Genomic DNA, 27,692 nt, shown 5'->3' with positions numbered 1-27,692 from the left:
AGGGCCTTCGAACTGGGCCAGAGCAGAAGCTGGCTTTGCTGTTCTAATGAGCTTATTTGGGAACCTCTTGCCAAGAGCTACCTGGACATCCACCTCTTGAGGTTAATGGACATTGCATCCACATAGGGTCCTGCAACCTTTCCTGCGAGGTGAGGATTCTGCAACGCAGAGTCGTCGGCAACTGTGGGCCTGAGAAATAAAGAGCAGAAGCTGATGGTTATTAATCCTTTTCATAGTAAAGATGGTAATGATCCCCTGTTTGTTCATGGGACTTTGAATTCATGACCCCACTCTAAAGGATCCAGGACAGATATACATTTGTTTCTTTATGCACGTGCAAACTAAGACCCAGAGACATGAAGTTAGCATTCATGCAGCTCCCTCATGGCAAAACCAGGCCTATTCATTTATGTTACAGATATTTACTGAGAATTTACCACCTGTGCTAGGTCAACGGTTTCAATTCATGCAATTTTGCTCCCCCTGGGACATTTGAACCCCAGAAGATATTTTCAGCTGTCTCAACTCAAGTGGGTGGAGGCCTGGGATGCTACTGACCCTCTTATGGTGCACGGGGTGATCACCACATCAAAGGATTAAACAGCCCCAAGTGGCAACATTCCTGTTATTGAGAAACTCTATTCTAGGAGGTTAGGGATAAAAAGTGAATAGAAGTTCTACGGTCTCTACTCTCATGGACTGTGCATTCTGGTGGAGAAGACAGACTATAGAAATTAACAGAAACATATAATATAAAGGTAAGAAGTGAGGTGTGCTGTGAAAAAACAAATCTATAGGCATGAAGGGAGGAGAGGCTGATGCAGCTGTTTTATTTATTTATTTATAAATGTTTTATTGTAGTTGATCCACAGTGTGTTAATTTCTGCTATACAGTAAAGTGATTCAGTTATACATATATATACATTATTTTTCATATTCTTTTCCATTATGGTTTATCACAGGATATTGAATATAGTTCCCTGTGCTATACAGTGGGACCTTGTTGTTTATCCGTTCTATATATAATAGTTTGCATCTGCTAATCCCAAACTCACACTTCATCCTTCCCCCAACCCCCTTCCCCTTGGCAATCACAAGTCTGTTCTCCATGTCCGTGAGTCTGTTTCTGTTTCACAGATAAGTTCCTTTGGGTCATATTTTATATTCCATATATAAGTGATATCATATGGTATTTGTCTTTCTCTTTCTGACTAACTTCACTTAGTATGATAATCTCTGTTTCCATCCATGTTGCTGCAGATAGTATTATTTCATTCTTTTTTATGGCTGAGTAGTATTCCATTGTGTGTATATATATATATATATATATATATATATATATATATATATATACACACCACATCTTCTTTATGTGTTCATCTATTGATGGACATTTAGGTTGTTTCCATGTCTTGGCTATGGTGAATAGTGCTGCTATGAATATAGATGTGCATGTATTTTTTTAAATTAGAGTTTCGTCTGTATATATGCCCAGGAGTGGGACTGTTGGATTATATGGTAATTCTATTTTTAGTTTTCTGTGTTGTGGCTGTTTTAGATGATGGGGCCAGGGAAGACTTCTCCGATCAGTGTTATCTGGGCAGAGACCTGACTGGCAAGAGGGGGCAAGCTACACAGGCGTCCGGGGAGAGAAATACCCAGGCAAAGGGACTAACAAACAGGTGCAAAGACTAAGGAGGTGTGTGTTGAGTATGTTGAAGGGAGAGCAAAGAGGCCTGTGAACAAGACAGGGGAGCGGTAGGAAGCAAGGGGTTTAGGGCTGTATCTCCTAGACCAGGGTGAGGGTCTGGATGGGAGGGTTTTGAGATGGATGGTGCCCTGGCCATTCTGCTCACGGCTCTCACATCCTTACTTGTCTCAATTTCCTTCAATCTCTGAGTGAGTGGACCAGTATGAATTTGCTTCGTTTTTATGTTCCACCTTCTGATCTTCCAAATGGGGTTTACGAGGCACATTTCTAATTCAGTTGGTTCCCACTTTAGAGGCAAAATGACTTTCAAAAGAAAAACATCAGACATGGATAAATCAAGAGTTCTTCTTTCAACGATTAATTCCCACTAAGCTTTGACATGCATAAGCCTTGGGGAATGTAATTGCAAACCAGGTAGACACTGCCTTTCAGAAAGACACATTCTAGATGTTTCATTCTTTTAGTAAGTTGTGCAGCTTTTTCACATTATTTTTGTCTTTAGACATTGTGCCCTACGCTTTTGCCATAAGCTTCAGCGGAGTTCTCAGGGATGCTTATCCATCTGTTCAGGGAACCTGCAGGCAGGTCTTCCTCTTGCAAGTGCTGGTGGCCTTTCTGGAGGCTGAAGGAACGCTCCTCAGCCCGGTCGAAGCGTGTCAGTGCATCCAGAAGCAGGTGCAGAAAGGGGGTCTTGGAGCCTCTGCATTTGAAGGGAAGACTCAAGTCTCTTCTCGTTTTAGGGAACTCATCAGAGTGGCCAGTGTGATGGATGAGAACCTGGGGGCACCTCTAGTAGGGACATTCTCCGTTCTTCTGAACCTGGGTTGAGGCCAACCCTTTTGAGAGCCCCATGCCACCAGAGCTGGTAAAAAGTACAACCACACCTTGATAACCCTTGATAACAATTACTCATTCTCCATGCATTTCTGGTATGTTTGCTTAGCAGGGGTCTTGGTGAGTTGAACGGTGGCCTTCAAAAAATATGTCTATGTTCTGATCTTCGTAAACCTTGGGAATGTGACCTTATTTGGAAAAAAAAAAGGTCTTTGCAGATGTAATTAAGTTAAGGATTTCAAGACCAGATCATACTCAATTTAGGGTGAGCTCTAAATCCAATGACTAATGTCCTTGTAAGAAGAAAAAGGCAGAGGGAGATGAGTCTCAGACATGCAGAGGGAAGAAGGCCAAATGAAGACGAGAGATTGGAGCAATGCAGCTCCGCTGAGCCAAGAGGCACCAGCAGCTGGAAGAACAAGGAAGGATTTCCCCTGGAAGCCTCCATCTGGAGCGTGGCCCCAATGGCACCTTTATTGTGCATTTCTGGCCCTTACAACTGGGAGAGAATCAATTTCTGTTGCTTTAAGTCACCAGGGTTTTGGTAATTTCTTAGGAAACTAATAGAGGGATATAAAACACTGAATATGTTCTGAATATATTTTCTCTGAAAGTTCCCAACAAAAAGGAAACCTCACAGCCTGAAATACTCAAGATGTGGGTCAGTAAGGGTCATTCCTGTAGCTCTGACTCCTAGCGTGACTGAGGCTCTGTCGTAGCTTTTTTTGTTCACCTCCTACTACATTTGGTCCTCATCAAAGCCCCATCTTGTGTTACATCACACCACAGAAGCAGGCACGCTCAATCTAAAAGGGTTTTTTTTCTATTTTTCTTTTTCAACCTCTGGATCCTGACATTCCTCCTCTTCCCTTTCCTTTCCATTCCCCTATGATGTCTGAAGTATTTTTGGTTGAGTTTTTCTTCTTCCGTGTTATCTTTGAAATTACTTTTTTTTTTTTTTTTTGTGGTACGCGGGCCTCTCACTGTTGTGGCCTCTCCCGTTGCGGAGCACAGGCTCCGGACGCGCAGGCCCAGCGGCCATGGCTCACGGGCCCAGCCGCTCCGCGGCATGTGGGATCCTCCCGGAACGGGGCACGAACCCGTGTCCCCTGCATCGGCAGGCGGACTCCCAACCACTGCGCCACCAGGGAAGCCCTGAAATTACTTTTAACACACAGGTATTCCGACACAACCATTTATGAGCATTTGTATATTTGCACACGCTACACAATGATTAATTGAGCGGTGTATGTTTTTATCAAAGGAAACAATGCAAAGATTTCTCCAAAGTCCTGTTTGACTAAAGATGATTAATTTTCATTTTCACATGAGCAGCATAATGCTATTAATCATTTAATATGTTTAATCATAATCTCTGTAATTCCTAATTAGGTTTATTAAGCTGAAATATCCAGCAGATATACACAAATCCAAATCTAAGTTTCCTTCTTGGGAGGAGAAGGAGCTGGTTTTAATTTGCATTTGAACAGCAACTTCTAACAAGAGGGAAAAAGTGGGCTTGAAAGCATGGGGGCTGAGCTGCTGCTTCTGCAAACTTAGAGAAGTCTTTTGTTGGGGTAGTTAAGACCCCTGACCCCTGTGAAAGTGACAGTCCCATGACGCAAAGTCATTTCTATCTATCTCACGGGTACGTCGCCAGACTTCACATTACCAGCAGAGAAAATACAGTCCCTGCTCTGGGTCTCAGCGTTATAATATTGTTCTTCGACTATCACTTGAAGGTGGCAAAGCTGATGGTCCACTCATTCATTCATTTCTTCATATACTCGTAATGCATTCACCCATTCAGTTGGTGAGTCAGCCATCCAGGAAAGAGACATTTATCATTCATCTCCCATGGCTCAGCTTGTGTCTCGCACTGCCCATGTCACACCCCTGCTATGATCCTTAAGTGTCTCCTCCTAGTTTTTAGGATGAAATGTATCCTCTTGGGCTGCATCCAGGGTTCTTCATGGTCCAACCCCTGCCTCCCTCTACAGTGTATTCTCCCGCCCTTCCTTCACACACACGCCCACCAACTAGTGACACAAAGGTCCACATGTATTCCCCCGAATCCAGAACACGATTCACCTCTCTGCATGCTGCCACATGCTTTGTCCTCTGCTGGTACAGTATTGGTCCCCTTTACCTTTTCTCTTAAACATCTCCCAGTGAAAATGTAACCTTCAGAATCGGCACGCCTGTGGTGTGTCCCTGATTTAAGTTTACTCAGCCCCCTGTGATTCATTCTGACCCCTGCTCTCAATAGTCTGTATTACAATTGTCTTTTTCTACCTCTTTTACTTCCACTAAACTGGGGACCGCATATGCTTTGGAGGACGAACTTAAGTGTCCAGGGGATAGTAGTTGCTCAGGAAAGATGTGTTTAATAAGCGTATGAGAACCTTTCCTTCATGTTTCCTGAGAGGCTTTTTGCACGTGTCCTTTGACATTTTTGTAAAAATCACCGCCAGTCTAAAAATTGCCTTACCTCCCATTTATTGACTGTATTGTGTGCCGAGAACTCTACCAAGTCGGCATCATGTGTTACCGTGTTCAGTCGTCACAGAACCTTATAAGGTGTGCACCATTGTTATTGCTCATTTTCCAGATTAGAAAACGATCACCATCCTCTTTATTCAATCCAACAGCGTTGGCAAAATGACCAGGTACATTATCTTCATGACGGGGCCCTTGAAAGTTGAAGAAAGTTAGCTGGTAGGTTTTGAATACCAAAGGAGCTTGGAAGAGCAGTATGGCAACCACCAGAAGGTCTTGACTTCCAGATACAATTTAGGGTGTGTTAGGAAGGAGTTGCCAGTGAAATCTGTCAGTAAATACAAGGGTTGACGAGAAAGTCACTAATTATGCCTATGTTATTTTGGCTTTATATATACATATGTTAGTTGGTAAGATTGTCTTTATTATTTTACACCTAGCTGCCTGCATTGATAGTTTTGTCCCAGGTAAATGTTTCTAAATTGCTTATAAGTAGGTGGGGACAATACCTTGCTGGTAAATTTGATGGGCTTCTTGCATGGGTTTTCCATCATTGTTTTACGAAGCCAGTTATCTGATGTAGGTGGCATCTACTGCCACCTAGAGGCAGTACATGCTAATTGCAGAGAAAGTATCTAGAAATGAAGCATCTCTGAAATGTTAAAACTCTAGAACTGAGAGTATGGGAATGGCCTATATGATTAACTCAAATGTTAAAGTGGTTTTTCTCCTGGTTCCTGCCTGTATAGGGGTGTCAATGTAATATCATACTATCCAGGCTTTTACTTGGGGGATGGGGTAGAGTGGGAGGCAGAGTAATGAGTTATGCTAATAATGTAACATTGTCTACACCAACTTAGGCCAACAGAACTTGCTAGATATAGATGTTCTGTAACTGCATTGTCTGACATGGAAGCCACCAGCCACGTGTGGCTACTGAGCATGCTAAATGTGGCTAGTGCAAGGAAGGCACTGGATTTCCCCATTTTACTTAATCTTAGTCCATTTCACTTTAAAGAGCCATATGGGGTCAACCATAATGAACAGCACAGGCCTGCACAATCAAGAAATGAAAAATGAAAACCGTAAAAAATAAAATTTAAGTCTGGCAGATGGTTACTTGGACTTCAGAACACCAAACAGCCTCTTCAAATGTTTTAGGAGATTTACTAATATTTTTATCTGTATGGCCTCAACAATTATGCAGGCGTATTTTCAGATTTTTGAACAGCCTCGATGAAGGGATACCTTGAATGAGTATTCTCCTTTTCTAGATGAGGTTTTCTCTAATTATCTATTAGAACTCGCTGCACCCCAGTACCAGCGAGCCCCTCCCCTTGCTTTATCCCCATAGTGCTTATCTCCTTCTGCCAGCTCTGTATTTCCTTAATGAGTTTATTGTCTGTCTTCCCCTGTGTGAATTAGGATCCATGACAGTAACGATCTTTGTTGTTTTGCTTGCTGCTGAATCCTGGATCTGTAATGGGCGCTCAGTGGATGTTCAATAAATATTTGTTGGATGAATGAATGAATGACTCAGCAGTTTCTTCCTGTCCTTATTCCTTTGTTCTGGCATTTTCCTACCATTTAGGGGAAGCAAAAGCACACTGGAAAGAACATTCGGGTCCACTCAGAGCCTCTTTGCTTTCCTCTTGTTCTTTTAGCAGACAGATGATGCGGCGCCCACGGATGGTCAGCCCCAGACACAACCTTCCGAAAATACGGAAAACAAGTCCCAGCCCAAGAGGCTGCACGTCTCCAACATCCCCTTCAGGTTCCGGGATCCCGACCTCCGACAAATGTTTGGCGTAAGTACTGCCTTTCTCCTCTGCAGTGCCCGCTCTGGGATCCCCAGAGCCCTTCCCTCCTCATGTAAGTTCTTGGTATTCATAATACGAAGGTGAGGTGTTTACATGGCTGGGGAAAAAAAGGCATTTTAGATCCTAGTCTGTGGGTATCTTGGGGCCAGGATCTCTATGATTTTAGTATGAATTTCTTTGCATATGTTCACCAGCTTTCCACTTGGACCAATGGTACTTCTTCTAATTAGCAATTTGAATGTCAAATGGAAAATGGGCTCCCAGATAACACATGGTTGCAACAAGCCCATTGATGATCCCCCATCGAGTGGCCCGGGACCCCATGTCATGACTAAAATAACCATGATGATCCACCTTGGTTTTTCTTGCTATTGCAGTTGCCAAATTATTAGGAAGAGTGACTCATGACATATTTCTGCAGACCTTACTCTTTCCCAGGCACTGAGCATCTAGATTTCAGAGGAAGTTGAGAATAATTAGTTCTGCATAAAGCTTCACTGAAACAAAACAAAACCACTACAGATTTCTGAGTCTGACATGCATCCTGCAATGTACGTTCTCCCAGAATCAGTGGTGAGGATTCAGAGATTTTGATTGTGATGTCATATGCCACAAATGACAGCCTTGCCCAGGCACCACGGTGGAACACAGAGCAGGGCAGAAGCTACCACCAACCCAGAGAAAAGAAATGATAGGGTTGCTTGCTCATGGGACATTGTGACCCTGATTCTTTTTCTGGACGATATTTGCACCATCCTCCTTGGGAAGGGATGAGTTTGCCATTTCTTTGGACTCAGTGTTCCATCAAAGGACAAAGCTATGACAGGACTTGGATAGTATTCATTTTTGCAAATGCAGTCAGTCTCTTTGTCTATGACAGCCCAGCATTGGTGGGAAATGTCTGTGGATTCAATGAACAAAACTACGTCCTTAACATATGACTTAGAGTAGAGGTTGGTGGCCTAGAGATTCCCCTTCTAAAAGCTTTTTGGATGGATGCAGATATTACAAAAGGAATAAGAAGAGGCTCAACTTTAATGCCTAGCTCTGAGCCAACTAGATCTCCTTCCCCATGTGAAAAGGCGAGCTCTGTGTCATCACTCCACAATGGAGGGGTTAGCATGAACATTTTCTTTAACATGCGTGATGTTTATCAAGTGTGCATCTGACACAAAAGCAAAGAAGCGTCCTCATATTTAAGATGCCCAGGCTTGAATCCTGACATTTCAGTGGAAAAGGTCAACTTCTGCTCTTTTATCTCTCTCATTTGGTAATAACCTTGAGTTGAGCCCTCTGACTCTTGCAGAGCAGAGATACCCTCGGGCACTTTCAGGTCAAAGATGACTTTGAAAAGTGCAGAACATTCAAAGTTAAAGCCAAGGTTAAGTGTGTGTAAAGCAGTGAGACCAGGTTTGAATGATCAACAGCCAGAAGAATTAGATCCCTTTTGCCACGTCAGCTTCAGAAGTTGTCTTGTTCTTCAATGTGTCTTAATTCATCAAGTGTCACTGGGATGCTGGCTTTGAATTTGGTCCTCTTAATGGCCATCCTGTGCTCTTTTCTGGTGTCACTCATTGCAACACACCCTAACTCCCACCCCTGAGGATGCTCTGTCCTCGCTTGTCTTCTTTGTTATCTTGAAAGTTACCAGAGGGCTACACTGCTAAGGTATTCAAAATATTCACAGCTAGACTCCGAAGAAGAGATCCTGCTTGTGTGAATATCTGAGCCTCTCTATTCTTATCGGGGTAGAACAGGTGGCATAGAGCAAAGTCTTGCCAAAAGATGGATCGTGCTACCGGTTGTCAAACCTTGATCAAAATCTACCCGTTTCAGAGCTACTTTTTGTAAGTCAAAATTTTCAAGCAACTGACAAGATGTGGATTTGACAAGATGATAGCTACACTTAGAATCTATCTATCTATTCAGAAAACGCAGCATTCGGTAATTCTGAAATTAATTCAGTTCATCACAAACTGCCTCTCTGTCCAATTTTTAAAGTATGCAAGATTTTTTCATGGGTTTTGTCCATAAAAATCATCGGGGACCTACGGATTCCTGGACTCTGCAATAACTCTGAGACCTCCTTGGTTTACAACCACCATTCTGAAGCCAAGGAATTTTAATACTGCAAAAAATGTATCCTTCCTGGCCAAACCTGGGTGGCGGCAAACTCGTGTGGTTACGTGATACATTTAATGGCATGAATCACGTGAAAAGGCATCTGTAAACATTCTGATTGGTTCCTCCACTCCAGTTGAGAGAATTAAACGTGGTTTCCTCTTTCGGTTCATAGAGACTCTAAGAAATCACATTTTAATCCCAATCAGGTGTTTTCCAAGTCATTGAGACATGAGATGTCATCTTTCCTTTTGTTGCTGTTTTGCCCTGGTCCCTTCACTCTGGCAGGGGCTACAAGGAGTGAGATGGCAGAGAAAAGCCCTCACAAAGATTTTTGCATTTTTCTTCTTGGTCTCTTTTGTTCAATATGGCCATGGGGATTTCAAACCAAAACCAAAACCCAATGGAAAAACAGCCTCCTTTTTCAGTGACAGTGTTTAGAACAACTTCTGTAACCGTGAACAATTCAGCCGTGAAGCTCGCAACCCCTGCAGACCTAATGGTTACCGCAGGTGCCTCAACATTTTATTTTTAATGTGTGGCTTTAGTGTCTCTTTGTCAGAATCCTGGTTTCCCTTCTTTCACAATTCACTTTATATATATATATTTTTTTTGCGGTATGCGGGCCTCTCACTGTTGTGGCCTCTCCCATTGCGGAGCACAGGCTCCGGACGCGCAGGCTCAGCGGCCATGGCTCACGGGCCCAGCCGCTCGGCGGCATGTGGGATCTTCCCGGACCGGGGCACGAACCCGTGTCCCCTGCATCGGCAGGTGGACTCTCCACCACTGCCCCACCTTGCTTTATATTCTTTACTTCCTTCTCTTTTGGATAAATTTGTTCCAGTGTTTGGCATTAAATCATCCAGGTCATCTTAGATTTCCTGGGTTTTTTTTCTTTTTTAGATGGAACTTTCCTTGGTCAAAACATGATGTGGCCACAACATCCAAAGCAGAAGCCAGAGTCTTTTTAAAACACCAGTTGGCGTGTGAGTGAATGGGATCTTATGTTATCAGGGGCCTTGGTTCTGGCCCCAGCTACCTACTTCTTGATCATGTCAGAGCATACGTTTCCTTTCCATTTGAATTTTCAATGAACCCATGAAAGCAATGTATGGATTTCCACCAAATTAATCACAATGTCTTGCTCTTGAATAAAAAGCTCAATTTAACTTAATATTTAATAGTAAGCATTTGCGGTGTGAGAGAGGTGGTGATTATAGATCCAGGCCTCTGATACAAGGCATTCCATTCTAGAATTGTCTTCAGAAACAGCTGTTCAGTGAGTACTGGCTTCAGATTTTACCACTGCCTTGTCAAGGGCACAGCCTTGCTTTCGTTATCAAAATACAGGCCTTTGGGGCATGAATATGATCCACTGAATTCTCTATTGTCACCAGACACAGATTACATGTCTTTCAGAACATGCAAAAGAAGTTTTCATTAGAGAAGAAAAGAAGCTTTCACGATCACCTTTGATGTATAACAAAATAGAGATGTTTTCGGACATGGCATGTTGCCTTCTATTCTGCATCCAAAACATGAAGCCGACCCTAAGAAAACTGGGATGATGCCTTTTCTTAGCCTCCATGCACACTCTTTGAACTAAGCTTTACTTTCATGTTTTATACTGTATCCATTGAACACTTTTCAGAGGTTTTCAGAGAAATATTATTTGATCTGAGAATATCTAAAAATGGGTGGTACCTATTTGCCCAAGTGAATATCTAAAAATGGGTGGTACCTATTTGCCCAAGTGTGTGCCTGTAAGCTCCTGGATTTTATCCTTGACACAGCTATTGAAACACCTCGCCTGGATTCTGAGATGTTGTTGAACACGGCTGAATGTCGGTGTTGAGCAAACAAATCCTAGTTATGTCTGCGAATGAGTTGTGTCTATTTAAATTGAAAATGTGCCAGCTGTGTTTACATCATTAGTACCAAACTTCCCAATTAAACTGTTGATACTATAAATATAGTACACAACTGCCTTAGGAAGGGGACTTACATCAGCATTCTTCTTATGGCTTGTTTCACTGGCTTTGAGGATCTTCCACCCAGTGGCAACTGCCAAAGAGGCAAACATTGGGGACCGTTCCAGGGCATATGGTGCCATTGTTCCATTCAGGGACTGACACATGTGAAGATTACCTTTTCATTGGTTCTGTCTCAACCAGATCTTACTTTAAAGGAAGTGTTTTTGTGTTGACTGCTTAGAGAATGTTCCATGGATGACATTTGCTTCGTGGTTTTAGAGGAAGTCCTTTTCAGGCTTCTCTATCCATAAATATGTGTGCTTCCAACCTCTTAGGCCTGAAATAAATATGATAGCATCTGTCTGGACTGAATATTCTAGGGAGGTTATATCAGAATTATGGCTTCTGAGGAGTTCACAAAGCTGGAGGACTTTTTAACTATGAAATTCACTTCACCTTTCAATGGCAAATCCTGCGTTTCCCAAATCTGAAAATTATCTTCTATTTTTAACGATTTTCTCTGCCCAAATCAAGGGCACGGAAAATGCAGTAGAAGAATCTTCTCTTGACCAAAAGAATAGTTTAGTGTCCACAAATTACAGGGTGGGTTAGCTGCGCGTTTCTTGGTACTTCCACACGGCATGCTAGAGATGTAGACCTCCCATCTTCTCTCCTGGTTGAGCCTTCTCTTCTTGATTTCTTCCTATCCTTCTACTTCTCTCTGAAGTAGAGAAGCACTTCTGCTCCACAAGAAGAATTCAAGTCTGTAATCCACTGGATGGGTACATATCCTGAGGGATGGGCACATTTCTGTGGCCCAAGAGGACATAGCTTTGGGTTTCTTTTTCTCATAGTCAAAACTACTCTCATTTCAAGATTTTGAGCTATTTATATTCGACTGGAGCATACATATGTTTTTCTGTCTTTCTGAGTAATGTAGATTTATTTGTACATTCCAGAGGATAGCCTCTGTATATTCCAAATTTTTTTGTTTCTTTATTTTTGAATCTCAGTAAGACCTTCTTGACACTTGCTCTCCGGGCCTCCCAGTATTCTGTGAGTGGTGCACATGGGTCAGTCAAGCTGCCCCTAATTCTCTGTATCTAATTGTTCCCTTTCTCTCCTGCCCCTCCCTCCCCATGGCTCCATCCTCTGCTACACAAAGGCTGCTTAAGGCTTTCCACCCAGTGGAGAGAGACAGAATACAGAATCTCCTAGGGTTATAAAAGATGTAATAAAAATTCAGGCTGCAAAAGCAAATGGAACAATAGGAAGGCTCAAAATCAGGGAAAAAGAGGATGGAAATTTTACTTTATGTTGTTCTGTTTGTTTTTTAATCACTGAAACAGGCATTTGCTCTCATTCTACGTCAGGGTAAAATTTCTATCTGATTTTCCCCCGGGCCTTGTCACACACTTTTGTGCTACTGTCTCCCACCTATACTCATGTAGAACAGACCACACTCAAAAAATGCCCATTCGACTTCATGTGATCTAAGAAAACAGAAAGGATTCCAGCATCAGGGAAAAGGATTTTGAATTATCAAATGCTTTTGGAGCGGGGTCCATGTTCCCATTTTTTAAGTGTGAATTACAGACTGATGTGCGTGTGTCACTAGGACTACTAGGGTAGTCTGTTACTAGTCATAGTAAGTTACAAAATACAAGACACAGTATCAGAAATTTTAATTTCAGATAACAAATATTTTATTAAGTATAAGTATGTCCCAAGTATTGTGTGGGGTACACTTATCCTGAAAAATCTGACATTTAAATTTAACTAAGCATCTGTATTTTATCAGGCTACCTAATGTATTTGTCATCTGAAACTTTGTTTCTAGATTTGAATATGTTGAGTTTCTTCCGCTTTTTATAAAGCCTATTCACGCTAATTGTCTAAAATCTTGTTTGTTTAACAACATGGAGAATCATCTTGAAAGAAGTACATTTCAGCCTGAGGATAGACCACAACTGTGCTGGTTTCTTGCTTGTGATGGGTGTCTGTGTAGTGAATCTTCCTTTTATCTTTACTTCTCTTGTATGGCCTGGCTGCTCCTGGCTTTTGCAGAGCCAAGGTCCAAAATCCTCAACATCCCATTCTAGTCAGATATTTTACTATCAAAATCCCACTTCACCAAGCGGGCTTTGCCCAGTGGCTAGTGACGTAGCCTAGAAGAGCCCTTGTATATACTAGCTGTTTTTAATCTTTGCTGCTCAGTGCCTGGGAAGGCAATCACTCACATATCAAGAAAGAAAAGTAGAATTAACCTCTCGGTTACATACTTGGTACTGGGCCCCTATTCTGATAGCTTATATGGTGGGATATGCCATAATTTGGAAATGATACATGCGGTTGTATTTTCTCTTGGTTCAAGTGCATCGTTTAATGAAAGAACAACATAAAATGTATATCCTTGACATTAAAAGAGAAAACAAATTCTGACTTGGGGCACAATTACCCATGCGCATAATATGATTCAGTGTGTTTCTCTTCTTGCTTATAAAATATTTCTATTTCTTTGCAGCAATTTGGTAAAATCTTAGATGTTGAAATTATTTTTAATGAGCGAGGCTCAAAGGTAAGCAACTTCATTCACTTTAGAATTGTTTAGCTTATGTTGAAATGCTTGTTATAAATACGGGGAAACAACTGCACTGTTTTAATCAGTACGTTGTGAAAATACACTTCCGTGGGAATTCCTTTAGGGACCACCTCCCGTTTCCAAAATGGTGGGGACTACATTGGATTCAGTTTAAAATGTATGAGGGGGTAATTTTAAATCGCTGTTTTATATATATCTGTAGATGTCTATATATCAATTTTCCAGAGGAAAACTACCCATGCTTAAAAAAATAATGTTGTTGCTACATTTTTGTTTTTCAGTGATAATTATGTTCTTTATATTAAAAAGTGAGTTGATAGTCTCATGAGCAGGTAAATATGTGATTATTCTGTATTAATAAAGTGCAGTTCTTTTCCTGGGTTGTAGGGGAGAAAATCTCATATACACCAACCTTTTGAATAAAACTTGATCCATTAGTCTGTGTACCCACCCACATTTTGCAATTTGCCATTGCTTTTAGTTAGCTTTTTTTTTTTTTTTTTTTCTGGGAAACCAATTTTTAAGTAGATTTTCTTAGAGCTAACAGTGTTAGTAAAAATCAGAGGTTATGTGGTCAAACTCCAGCAACTTCAAAATGGAAATAGGTTGGTAGGAATAAAAAAGCCCAACTCTTCCAAAACATCTTCTGTATCAGTGGTCATCTAAGAGCAGTATCCAGACGGGCAGCATCAGCACGACCTGGGAATTTAGAAATGCAGATTCTCAGGGTCCAACCCAGACCTTATTGAATCAGATCCTCAGAAATTGGAGCCCAGCAATCTGTGTTTTAACAAACCTACCAGGGCTGTGGTGAAACTAATAAACCCTGTGTCTTCCTGTTTTTGACACACGCCCTCGCTTCCTTTGAATGCAAACTAGCCCTTCGCCCCCTGGGGCTTCGAGGTTGCTAAAGCATCCTCCTTCTACCTGCATCGACGGAAAATGCAAGAGAGCCATCAGAATCTCCCCGGAGGAAAGCAGTGCATTTGGCAGAGCAGCCGCAGATACTGTGGTAACAGGGAAGGATGCTGCAAAAGACTTGGATATTGACATCAGGAACTAGAAAGGGAACACGTTCAATAACTCTGCCTGGTTTCCGGTCTGCCAGGAACGTTCAGCTGCCTTCACATCCCCAGACTGTGAAAGTGGGGATGGAGAGAAGTTGATTACCAAGCACAGAGAGATCCCGGGTTCAGCCCCAGAGCTTTTCGTACACAGGCAATTTGGGACAAGCCAGCATCCAGGAGGGTTACTAAAAAGAACAGGTTTTACCTAAGGGGGCAAGAGCCAGTCTCCTGGGTATAGTAACCATTTCCTCCCCACAAAGCAATCCTTTATTATTCCTTGGACAGTCTGTACCCTCTTCGTCCTAAATAGGTTTAGTATTAACCTAATAGGATAATGCTGATTGAATTGAAGAAAGAAAATGCCAGTATTCTCTTTTCCACAGTCAAAATGGTGGTGTGATATTCCAGATGAGTGTAAAAAAAAAAAAGAAAAATCAATTCATTATACTCTCTGGTTTTGCTACTTTAGGGAGCTCATCATTGTGTAATTTCAGATGTTTTACAGTCATCCTTGTAATATGTCAGTAGTTTGACCTCCAGGCTGGGGGGATAAATAAGCTAACTCTCTTTCTGCTGTGGTATGAAAAGCATTACAGGTACTATTTCTATATGTGCAAAGTCAAGTGCATTAAGAGAAAAATGTGCCTGATCCTTTTCACTCAGGACTGATGTATTCTGGGCAAAGTTATAGAAGATGTTGGCCAACTTTCTTCTAATGCTGAGTCCTAGCACTGCTGCCTTTAAAGGTGTTTTTTTTTTTAAAATTTATATTCCATGTGTACTTTGTTTTGTAACTTTTGCAAGTTGGAGGAAGCTATTTAATTTTTTTCGAGAGCTGTTTAAGGACATTAGAAGAATATCATTTGCTATTTTGAAAGGACAATGGTGGTGCTATTTTTAAGACTTCTTCCCTCGTTCTCGTGATTAGCCTGTCTCTAGGGCTTTAGGAATAAGACCATTTAAATTTGCTGCATCGAGAGATTGATTTTGTGAAGCTGTGAAGCCTTTTTTTTTTTTTTTTTGATTAAGAACCATCAAAAATAGCCTCTCTCAGTGGGTTTGCTCCCTCTGAAAGAACTGGTCTTGCAGGTGTGGGAGCTGACTGGTACCACTGGAATGTCATGGAGACAGTCCAGTTGGGAACTGCTGAATGAAGGAAACAGCTCACACGGGGATATCCTTCTTTCGTACTTGACGTTATCCTTTACGGGAAAAGGTCTTATTTAAAGGAACATTTCCACTTTAATGGTCGAGAAACCTGAACTGTTGGTATGACCTGATTTTCATCCTTTGGTATTGGAGAAGTAGCCAGGAAATACAGGAGAGCTTACAAGCTAGGAGCTGACCTTCTGGCCGTCGTCTTTGGGGACCATCCCAAGACAGCCACTCAATGCTCAATGAGGGAGGCTCAATGTGGGTGTTTGGTGTGTGTGTGTGTGTGTGCGTGTGCCTGTGCATATACACCTATATACACACAAGCAGTATCTATATCATCCTGGGAATGTATAATGTACAAATTCATGTATAGAAGGATAGCAAGTAAACAAGGAAATCACTTTCAGAAAAGATCTGCCAGACTTGGAAAATGGAATGAGATAGCATTTCAGGGTGCGAGATACTATCATTCATTTTTCCTTTTCGGAGATTTTAAGATGTTGTGTTTACCTCTGAAACATTTTATTTGGGGGGTGCAGCCAGAGATAGCTACTTTTTCATAGACCTAGGAAATGCAGTCTGCTCTTTGATTCAGTGATGTCTGTAGTATTGGTTGCATTCCAGTACAAGGTTGGTGAATCGGACATGAGCGAGACAGAAGTGCTTCCTGTTCTCACAGACTTTCCAGAGTAGCCTGAGAGACGGATCCTTAAGACAAACAGATGCAACAGAGTTTGCTGTGTCCTCAGCGAAAAGGCTGCTGAGACTCCAAGCAGGCAGACCAATCTTGTTGGAAGCTGGGAGGGTTTCTGGGAGAAGTGGCATTTAAGCTGCGAGAAAAAGATGAGTCAGGGTTTCCCAGGGAAGGGAAGGAGGGAAGATGGTCTTCCAGGGAGAAGGGTCTGCGTGTGAAAAGGCGATTGGGAACAAGTGGGTCATAAAGCCCTTAGTCCCACAGGAAAATGAGCCTTCAGGCCCTTTTCAACAGCTCTCCTCTTCTAGGTGATAGGAGTTCTCTGCACCAGAAACTGGTGGAATCAGATTTTCATGTAAGATGAAAAGTCAGCGCACACATCCATCCCGGATACTTCAGAGCCTTTATTTCAGCTATAAAATATTGTATTTGTATTACTACAAAAAGGGAAGATATCGCCTAAATATATCCCACAACACTAAAGTAGAAAAATAACTGGGATACAGGAAGATCAGAATTTATGTTTCACAAAAAGATTTAAAAATAAGCAAGTCACGGCTGGTCCACGTTAGGGTCGCCATTATCTGCCTAGGGGTCATGCCTTCCCATCATAGGGCACAAATATCCCAGATTCTCTTCTCCTGAAGGATTGCACCTTCTCTTAGCTCCCCCTTCTCTGTTAAGGTAAACCCTGGGAAGCAGTGTCTCTCCTCCAGCACTTAGGGAGCATCTGACTCCCCCCATACAGCCCCTCCTGCACACTTGATCATTACCGGGTTATTGCATTGCACTCAGTTCCTTCCTGTGCTCACCAGGCCAAGTCCAGAAGGTGCTTCTTTTGATCCCCTTTTTAAGACTGAGATAAAAATATTCAAAATATTTTAAGAGTATTCTGCAAGTTACATTTTGCTTAAGACAGAATTCTGACCACGAGGCAGGTCAAAAGAAACAGCACCTGTGCTTGATGGAGAGGGTGCCTAAAAATGGCCAGCTGGTGGTCTCTGGTTATGGTGTAGCTCCCCAGATGAGAATCTGGCCATCTTCTGACCCAGGGACATCATAGCACTTCTTACCTGGGTGGGAGGTAGGATTGTCCAATGGCACACGTAGGAGAATCCCTTCGGTATTTGGGGGACTGAGTCTGGAGCAAGGTCTTCATGAACCCAGCTTTGCCAGATCTCAGCTAGGCATCTCAGCAGGTTGAAATGAGCCACTCAAAAAAAAAAAAGTTGAGCAGAAAATAATGAGAGTAAAAATAATAATGAAGAGAATAAATATATTTTTTTTACTTCAAAGGAAAGTGAAAATGGAGTAGAATTCCTTTTTAGTTTATGAACTTGGGGTTCAGAATAAATTTTTATCTTCACTTTCACCTCTCCCTGACATACATGATGCAGCTTTTAGGCCAGTGTGGTTTGCTCTGGGCTCAGACCACAATCACAATGACTCGATTCGTTGGGATCGTGTTAGACAGGTGGGTGGCATGTTCGACTTTCTCCTGCCTGTGTTCCTTCCAGCACTGCGGTGACACCGACTGTTAGTGCCTGTCGACAACAATGATGCCACCAAGCCCTCCATCGATAAATCACATCGGACTGTGGACTTCCTTTCCTTGCCAAGTGAAAGAATTGCCCCAGATAGAGCCGGAGTCCTAGTTTCCCTAATTACTTATTAAATGTATGGCATGGCTATGGGTGCTAGAGCACTGGGCTTAGAGGTCAGGAAGAGAACATTCCTATGTGATTTTGGCTGACCCCTAGGTTTAAGATACGAATCACCAAGTCAGATAGATATTCATCTCAAAAACTCACTCCACTCCCTAAATTGCTCTATAGAAACTGGCAATGTAATATTCTACTCATTCAAAGAACTGAATCCTTCTGATAGTGCTTAGTGGTATGAGAGGCCATGGAAACCCAATTGCTGGGCCACATAGGTAACTTTTTTGGCAGATTTCTGGGTTCCACTCAGGGATTCTGATCCGATAGATATGGGTTAGGGCTCAGGAATCTGAATGTTTAATATGCTCTCCAGTTCCTTCTGATGTACAACTAAGTGTGGGACCCACTGGCTAAGAGTCAGAGCCGTCAAATAGAGCGACCCCCTCCCCCAAATTCTGTCTTTTGCCTGTTGAAGAGCTATTATTTCAAAACTAATCGGCACGTATCTTTGAGTACCAAATGTGGGCATCCTACCAGTGATGTATAGAACTAAGTAGCGTCCTTCTAAGCATGTAACCTTATTAGGTTAATCAAATAGTTCAGGCCTACCCTAATCATGGACCCTCCCTGTGGGAAATATGGAGGGTAATTCAGCCTAATCCCCCAAGTGAATAATTAATTTTTTTCTCTATCAGATAATTATCTAATCTAACTTGAAGACATCCACAGCTAGTTTCTTCTATGCATGAGCCCATCTTAATATTGGAAAGTTCTCTCTTAGTTAAAGCACTGGGTAACAGCTCTCTAAATACCCTGAGTTTCGGACATCGCTTTAGCAATCTAATGAGGATCTGAGAGTTAACAGCTAATGACTAGCTGTGATTTGTAATGACGGTCTATTTTATTAGTGGGACAGACTGTCCTACTGCCCCAGCTAAGCTTAAAGCTAGCATTTTTCCTTTATGTAAAGATTACTGAACACAAAGAGGAGTCCTGGCACATTGCATTATTTCACCCAGTTTACACTGTGAAGACCAGAACGAGCTGGGCATATTTGCACTGGAATTGTTTCAAACGGTTGGTGTATATTTCTGAACAAGATGTACAAATATTTTTAGGGGTTGTAAAAATAATGTGTCATATTTTCTGTACTCTTCTTAGGAACAGTGTCAGTGAAGAAAAAGGATGGATTTTTAACAATGCGATGTTTGGGGGGTTGTTTTTTGAGGCTGAATTATTAAACAAAATATGCCAGTGGTGCAGAAAAGGGTATATTTGTTATTGACCAATAAAAGTTCCCAGAGTGTTATTATAAATGACATTCTATTAAAGGAGCTTCTTTATTTTCTACCAGTTGATTTGATAAATGAATACCAGCATAATGTCTTAGGACTTTACCATATGAATACACATTTCCCTTTTGGGTTAATAAAGTAGTCGGGAAAGTTGACAAATCCCGAAGCATGTATATTATTTTCAGGGTCAGAGGGGAAGTATTAATACAAGAATGTTACTTGAACCGTTTGCATTATTAATCAATTGATGTTTATTTCTATTCATTTCATGGGATTATTTTGCTTATTAGATCAGAGTTTAAGATTTATTATAAAAAAAGGTCTTTCCTTTTTTTTAGGCTTTTAATTTTTATTTTTTGAGACATAAAGGCTGTAGAATTGACAAATTTGAATAACCCTAAAACTGCATGGAGAAGAGTTGGTCTTAAAACCACACAGCATGACTCTGTAGGCAATGTTAGAAGATTCTGGCATTCATTGTTGAATTTTGTGCACACGTTTTCTTTTCTTTTCTTCTTAATTTGCATGTCAAGAAAGTGGTTCCCTTTTTTTTTCCTCGTTATTTCATTTTCTTCTCTGTGAAGACACTGTACATTTATTTTGATCTCATTTTCTTTCCGTTAGATTTCTTTTCTTCTGTAGTGACATTTAGAAAGGTATTTCTGGTATCATTCTTTGAATTCTTCAGGGGTGACAGCTAACGGGTGACAGAAAACAAAAATCTTGTTCACATTTGTCGCTTACTTATTGCACATTTTAGTACTCTTATAATTTCTCTAATTTGCATGTTACAGAACTGAAGCCAGGACAAGAAATAGAAATTAAAGCGAGAGAACGTTCCACAGTGGTCGTTGACTGAAAATAATAATCTGCATGTTGTTTTCCCTTCTCCCTCCTGCATGCAGGGATTTGGTTTCGTAACTTTCGAAAATAGTGCCGATGCGGACAGGGCGAGGGAGAAATTACACGGCACCGTGGTAGAGGGCCGTAAAATCGAGGTGCATGTCCAAAATATTTTCCTTTTCATCTTTTTGATAAGTGTCTGCTTCACGCTCATTTGTTGTTTCAGATGCATCATTGTGTCTTGTATGTGACCCTACTCCCTTCTCATTGTTTATATATATATATATATATTTATATATAAAAAGGAAAACTGGCCTTAATTTTTTTTAAATTTTCCTTTATTATGTTACTCTTATTACTGCTAAAAGGTGGATGGCAAAAGTGAGACAAAAGAAAGGTTAATCTGAAAGGGATTTTTAAATTATTTTATTTTTCATGTCTTATAACCAATGGGTGCAGTAGATTCCAAGCAGTGGAGAGAGTGTTGCCAAACAAAACAAAATACAGAGCAGTTTCTTTTTTTTTTTTCCTTTTCTTTTTCTTTCCACTACAGGGTTGATGAGGGATCCACAGTGGTGTGCAAATTAAGCCAAATTGTGAAAGAAATGGCGTTCAAGAGAACGATTGTTTGGGAAAAAAAAAAAAGTGAGAGGTTTTTGTCATGAAACCTTTCTTTTTTTTTTTTTGTTTTTGTTTTTTTAAGAAGCCAGTTTGAACTTTATATTCTTTTGATCACAAAGTGAATAACCAAACAGGATTTCCTGTTCAATATCTGGCCGTTCTTCATGAAAAAAAAAAAACGCTAAAATTCCGATACTCAGAATCTGCTCTTTCTACCACTGACTCTCCCTCAAAATGACCACAGGGTAGTATTTGTTAAAACTTAAAAAAAAAAAAGAAAAAATACCAGTTAAAAATGCTTTAGTCTTTGGAGTAAGATGTTGCATATTTTGCCTTTCATTTCCTCCCACCCTCGACGATAACCCTTAGGCCCCTCACCAAACTCTCAGTAACCATGGTAACTGTATACAAACTCATGCTGGCGATGGTGGTGAATGGTAAGTGGTGAAATCCATCTGCCGTTTCACGTATTTAGTGCTGATATATCTCTATACATATATATACCACGTGAATTTTTTTGACTTGTTGTATTAAGTTTTCTTGATGCTCTATTTTTTTGGATATTGGTACGCCTGTAACTGAGTGTACGTTCTAAGCTAGCCTGGGAGGCACTGACTGGATTGAGATATGACCAGTGCACATCTTACTCAGATCGTTAACTCCATATTGTGTTAAACAATGCACCCTCTCTTTTATCCTTTTGTTAGCTGTGACTTTAAAGCTTGAATGATTTTGTTAATTCTTGCGATGTAAAAGGCTCTTGTTCCAAGTGTTGAATGCTAGATGTTGCTTCCCGATGGTTCTTCCCTCGTAAAGTGTTGCATACGGCTAAAACTTGTTTGTCCTTTTTTTGACATTTATGTTCCCTTGTACCTTGTCTCTCCCCTCTTCTATTCCACTGCATGTTCCTTCATGTGAACCTTATTTTATGTTTAAAAAATATTTATTGTTTCTGTGTTACCATGGAGTACACGCATGCTTTTCAGTCTTCAATTATGCAGTTCCTTTTAATTTGCTTTTACTGTCTCCTTATTAAACTTTTAAATGATATGACATTGCTTTATTGAAATGATTTGTTAAGTTAAAATGGTTATGAAGTAAATGTAATTATAAAAATGTATGATTTTGTTATGCACCTACTGCCTTTTATAAATTAAAATGCATTTTAGTTTTTGGTGTTTTTTTTTTTAATAAGTAATCACTGTCATAATGCATGCAACTAATTGAACTGTGGACTGGCCCTGGAATATGTGCTTATTTGAGTTTTCTATGTACATAGGTAAATAATGCCACAGCACGTGTAATGACAAATAAAAAGACTGTCAACCCTTATACAAATGGTAAGTAGAGATTGGCCTTTTACAAGAAATTGTCTCTACCTCAGAATCTATTAAGTAATTTAACTGGGGAATCTGTTTCAACAAGCCATATTTGCCTCAGCATGGCTACTGTGTCCTTGCTGCTGACCTGCTACAGTGAACCACTTGAATCAATAAGATAAATTTCATGACAAAGACAAATTTAGTTCTCAGGTTAAGAGTGCATGTCCTTCTTTCAGTCTCTCTGTAATAACTCCCATGTGAGTGAGATACAGTACTTATTTAGGAATTACTTGGGTAATTTAATTTATTGTTATTAGAGTTAGTTGAAGGAGGATGGAAGTTTTGTTTGTTTCTTTTTTCATCACCGCCTCTTCACTGATCACTAATCATCCCCAGAAGTGGGCCTGCAGAATTTGGTTCTGGCTTTGAATCTTCTCTGGAGCTATTAGGCTTTTAAAGTGCCTTAGAGGGTGTCTCATGACCAGTTCCACAGTGAGAACTGGTTGCCCACCAGTGGCATTTGGGGGCAGGTGAGGGTGTTGCTGTGTATTGCAGACCCCTTCAGGACAAGGCATTTCTGCCCTTGCTCTAGAAGAAGACATCTCAAGACGCTTCATAATAAGGATTTAATATGTATGAAGGGTTATTTAAAATGTTCACACATTTTGATTCTTTAATCCTTCTCAGAAAAAATGTCTCTTAAGATATATGGGGGGAGGGAGGCTGCTGATATGCTAATCACATACTTAATTGTACCAGAATTAGAAAGAATGTAATGTAGTAAGTTAAAGTTAGAGCTTAGTGGAATATTATAGTCATTAAAATGAGTAGGATGAAGACTACAAAGGGCCTCATAATGAATTAAAAATTTTAAAATAAGAAAATTATATGTATAGCATGATTTGAATTAAGGTAAGCAGTACACCAAAATGTTAATGGTTGAATTGAATTGTGAGACTGGAAGATATTTTTTGGTTTATAGATTTTAAAAAAATAGCAATTTTATTACAGTCTTAAGGAAAAATTTATGGAATTTTCCATTTTTAACATTTTAATTACACATGAAACATGGAAATACAGACATTAAAAAAGGAAAAGAAAGAAAGAGAGAAAGGGAGAGAGGAAGGAAGGAAGGAGGGAAGGAAAAAGGGGGGGAAGAAAAGGCTAAACTATATTTTGAATGACACTACTGCCACCTTGGTTTCCCAGCTACCTCCTCAGAAGGTACCACTATTACAGATTATTGTCTATACCTTTATTTTGCACTTTCTTGTATATATACGTACTCAGTATATATTTATAACATTCACAGTAGTGTGTGCATTCTTTTTATATGAACATGGTGTACATATCATTTCTAACTGGCTTTTATAAGTCATATGGAGTTCTTTCAATGTTAATACATACAGACTACATTCATTCTTTTGAGTGGTTACATAATATTCCATAAAATGAATATATGGGTTTATTCCCACCTCACGTACTGATTGACATTTTTTTTCTATTATAAACAATACTACAAGCATTTGGTAGTTTTGTTTTTGTTTTTCTTCTTTCTTGTGCAAATGGCTACCAATTAGGCTAAGCCAGTTTGTTCTTATTTTTAAAAGGGGCAAAATTAAACAGAAATATACCCTCAGTATAATAGGAGTCTAAGGAGAAAGACCAGAAGAATTATTTATTCTGCTGACCCATTTTCCCAGCTCCAACAACCCAAGACATAACCTTAAATGGTATAGAAAATTTTTGCAACAGACTTTGAATGCCCAGTGATGAAATGAAGCAAACTGCTGAGTTACATGTCATGAAGACTTTCTACTTGGGTAAAAATGATAGCTCTGCAACTTGCCAGAGCTAGTACACAATGACACCAACATGACTACTGGGCACTTTCTTTAATTATGAAGTAGCAATTGTGTGTGCATGTGAGTGTGTGTGTGTGTGTGTTTGCACCACGCATGCTTTCATGCATATGCATAGATGTTCATATCTGCTGCTTATGTGAGAAAATAAAGCAAGGGAAGCCAAATATTATTCCTTAAGCCATATGTAGGCATGTTTATTTTAAAGAAAGTGCTATTGATCAATGACATACCCAGGGGCTGAAAACTGGACCTGTGGGCCTTGGAGACACAATTCAAAGCCTGTTTATTAATAGCCAACAACTCTGAGTGTATGGCATTATGTTAAGCATTTTAGATGCACTGGGTCCACGTGAAGTCCTGTAAAGAAGACATAGTTTTCCTGTGGTAAAGCTGTAAAATTTGAGGCTAGAGGAGATGGAGTGATTAGTGAAGGCTTTTTTTTTATTATGAAATAACAAAATCTTGTGGCCATGCCCATGTGTTATGAGTGCATCGCTTTCCCCTGTCATCTTACAGAGCTGCACTCAAGCAACCAGCTACAGGAACAGAAAGATTATTAAAGTTGCAGCCCCAAATTCCCAGTTTGGTATGTTGGCATAAACATCCCACATCCCATTCCAGGGAACCATGCATTCTTAGTTTCCAGAAATGTCGTATGGGTCTCTAATCTGTGTACCCAAAAGGGGGTACTCAGGGGCTTATCCTGTCACATGGACTGAGGATGGTACCTAAGGGGTAGATGGGCAGTCGCAGTAGAACTGACTTTAAAAAAAAAGGCAGATCCTAACTACATAAAGATGATTGGCTTCTATAGTGGAGATGGTGGAGAATTTTGGTATTCAAGAAAAGTAGTTTTCAAAGCTTTTTCAATCCTTAATTCATGAGTACCATCACTACAAGTAAAATTTCCCATAAAAGGCAATCCAACATAACTGAAAAGATATGGGTCCCTCTCAGATCCTTGACAAGCATGACTGTGTTAATAGAGGATATTATCACTACCAAAAAGAAAAAAAATAGAAAACGAAAAGAGAAAGTGGTAGCTGTGTGAGATGATCGATATGTTAATTAGCTGGATTGTGGCAAAAATTTTACAGTGTGTATGTATATCAAATCAACAAATGGTACACCTTCAATCCTTCAATATAGACAAACTTAGTTATCAGTTATACCTCGATAAAGCCAGGAAAAAGAAGAGAAGTGAGGACAAATAAAGTCACATGGAAATGAGAAAATTGATTGGTGAGATTCATTCATTAGCTACCTCGTTCATTCTCACAAACCATCAAACTTAGACTGCAGCAAAATTATGCATCACTAGAGTCATCAAATTTTGAGATCACCTTCACGTGGAAAAATATAGCTCTCCATGCCAGCATCACATTCATGCACTCCTTCAGTCTTGTCAGTCATCCAGCAAAACTTTAAGCAACTGCAAAGTTTTTGATGATGAATGGGACAGGACCCTAACCGCGATAAGACACAAGGTTAGGAGGCTCTGCTATAGAGGACCAAAGTTAATGAAATCATGGAGGATGTGGATTCCGTTTCCCAGCACATTTGAACTTGGCAATAAGAGAAGACTGTAGAATGACACATAGGGGTCTGGAAACCCGCCCCATCAGAAAGCTCCACAAAGAGGGAATTGGGCGGGCTACTTCTGTATTGCTGATTTTTCCTGAGAACACCAACCCTCAGAGAAGAGTTAAGCTTTACTGAGCTTATTGGAGATCAAATGTTTCCTCTGTAAAACAAGTTGAAAATCAGATTCTCAGGAACTTCTTCGATGTTGGAGAAGCATTGGTGTTGGATGTAGCTCTTTTATTTTCTCCGAGATCTTAGGAAGGTTGAAAACGGGACAAAAAGACCCAAGACTATATGGAGAGGTGGACTTCGCATCATACCTGCCTTTCACTGGCTATTGAACTGCAGGCAGGCTGTTGAAACACTCCACATAACAGCTTTCCCAAGTGGGACCTGAGAAATGGGACCTACTATATAGGGTATTTGTGATTATTATGGGAGATAAAATACTCAAAACAGTGGCAGGGGTACAAAGTCCCCTAAAAATTTATTTACACAATAATCTCAATAATAAGTTGCCATCCTGTTCTCTTTTTTTTTTTTTTCCTGTAGATAGTAAGCTGAGTTTCCTGATAGACATACTAACTTAAGGATCAAACATTCAGATGCTAACAGAAGCTGGCTAGGTCAAATAAATAAGGAAGCAGAGAGGGTCTGAGAAACTTGTGGCCTTTGGGGACTCTTTCATTTTCATACTGGGAAAAGCAAAGTATGTCTCTTCTAGAAGAAAGAAACAACACAGGGTAACAATAAAAGATTGCTGACCTTTGGCCTCCAAGCCCAGCGTGTAATAGGGAGGAGACAAACTGGAGGGTTAAGTGGGGTGGTCCCTCATCACCCCCAGCAAATTGGTCCATGGGGGATCCTTAATCTAAAGTTGCTATTTCTGCTCATGTTTGAAGAGAAACAGAAATCCTGTATAGACGAAATTTAAATGTTGACAATAAATATGTGTTGCAAAAAAAAAAAAAAGTTCCTGAGTGAACCAGATGCAATGTGCAACTGACGTTTCATTTTGGGCATTGCCGTCTGCACCATTTCAAACGCCAGATCCCTGGCATCCTCAGGTCATGTCTTTAGAAAACCTGGGTATGCAGTTTGGGGAACCCCAGACTTTTTTTTTTTTAACATCTATTGGAGTAAAATTGCTTTTCAATGTTGTGTTAGTTTCTGCTGTATAACAAAGTGAATCAGCTATATGCATAGGTATATCCCCATATCACCTCCCTCTTGCATCTCCCTCCCACCCTCCTTATCCCACCCCTCTAGGTGGTCGCAAAGCACTGAGCTGATCTCCCTGTGCTATGCAGCTGCTTCCCACTAGCTATCTATTTTACATTTGGTAGTGTATATATGTCCATGCCACTCTCTCACTTCGTCCCAATTTACCCTTCCCCTTCCCCGTGTCCTCAAGTCCATTCTCTATGTCTGTGTCTTTACTCTTGTCCTGCCCCTGGGTTCATCAGAACCATTTTTTTTTTTTTTAGATTCCATATATATGTGTTAGCATATGGTATTTGTTTTTCTCTTTCTGACTTACTGCACTCTGTATGACAGACTCTATGTCCATCCACCTCACTACTCAATTTTGTTCCTTTTTATGGCTGAGTAATATTCCATTGTATATATGTGCCACATCTTCTTTATCCATTCATCAGTCTGTGGGCACTTAGGTTGCTGCCATGTCCTGGCTATTGTAAATAGTGCTACAACAAACATTGTGGTACATAACTCTTTGAATTATGGAAACCCCAGACATTTAAGGGTGATTTCTTGAATGTGTTCCTTCGATACCCAACTCCGCAAAGCCCTAGAGAAGGCACATGCAGAGTTTTTTGTGTGCACATTCAGACCTGTCTTTTAACACCTAATACAGCCATAGTTAACACTGGGGACCTCGGCCAGTGTTTCTGCAGAAGGCTGACAGATGACCTTTGAGAAGCTAAATTTTAGGAGGGGAACACTGATTTGGATGCAGCCCCTTGAGGCCAGGCCGCAGAGGGATCTCTCTAAACAGCTCCTACG

The 27,692-nt window shown here is 40.5% G+C and overlaps 1 protein-coding gene across 11 annotated transcripts in view; it reads left to right on the top strand.

The window, feature by feature from the left end:
• RBFOX1 (RNA binding fox-1 homolog 1) overlaps positions 1-27,692 on the top strand; it is a 364,238-nt gene that overhangs the window by 226,536 nt on the left and 110,010 nt on the right. For all 11 annotated transcript variants that reach the window (XR_014297670.1, XR_014297671.1, XM_082669675.1 and 8 more), the window contains exons 3-6: positions 6,709-6,852; positions 13,483-13,536; positions 20,338-20,430; positions 22,176-22,236. Coding sequence is in view for 9 of the 11 variants with exons in the window: in XM_082669675.1 (XP_082525801.1) it covers positions 6,709-6,852; positions 13,483-13,536; positions 20,338-20,430; positions 22,176-22,236 (352 nt within the window). In the remaining 2 variants the exon portion in view is untranslated. The remainder of the gene's footprint in view (positions 1-6,708; positions 6,853-13,482; positions 13,537-20,337; positions 20,431-22,175; positions 22,237-27,692) is intronic.

This window comes from Grampus griseus (assembly GCF_964374135.1).
Source record: "Grampus griseus genome assembly, chromosome: 14".
NCBI classification, from domain to species: domain Eukaryota; kingdom Metazoa; phylum Chordata; class Mammalia; order Artiodactyla; family Delphinidae; genus Grampus; species Grampus griseus.
This window is presented reverse-complemented; position numbering and strand designations above follow the sequence as displayed.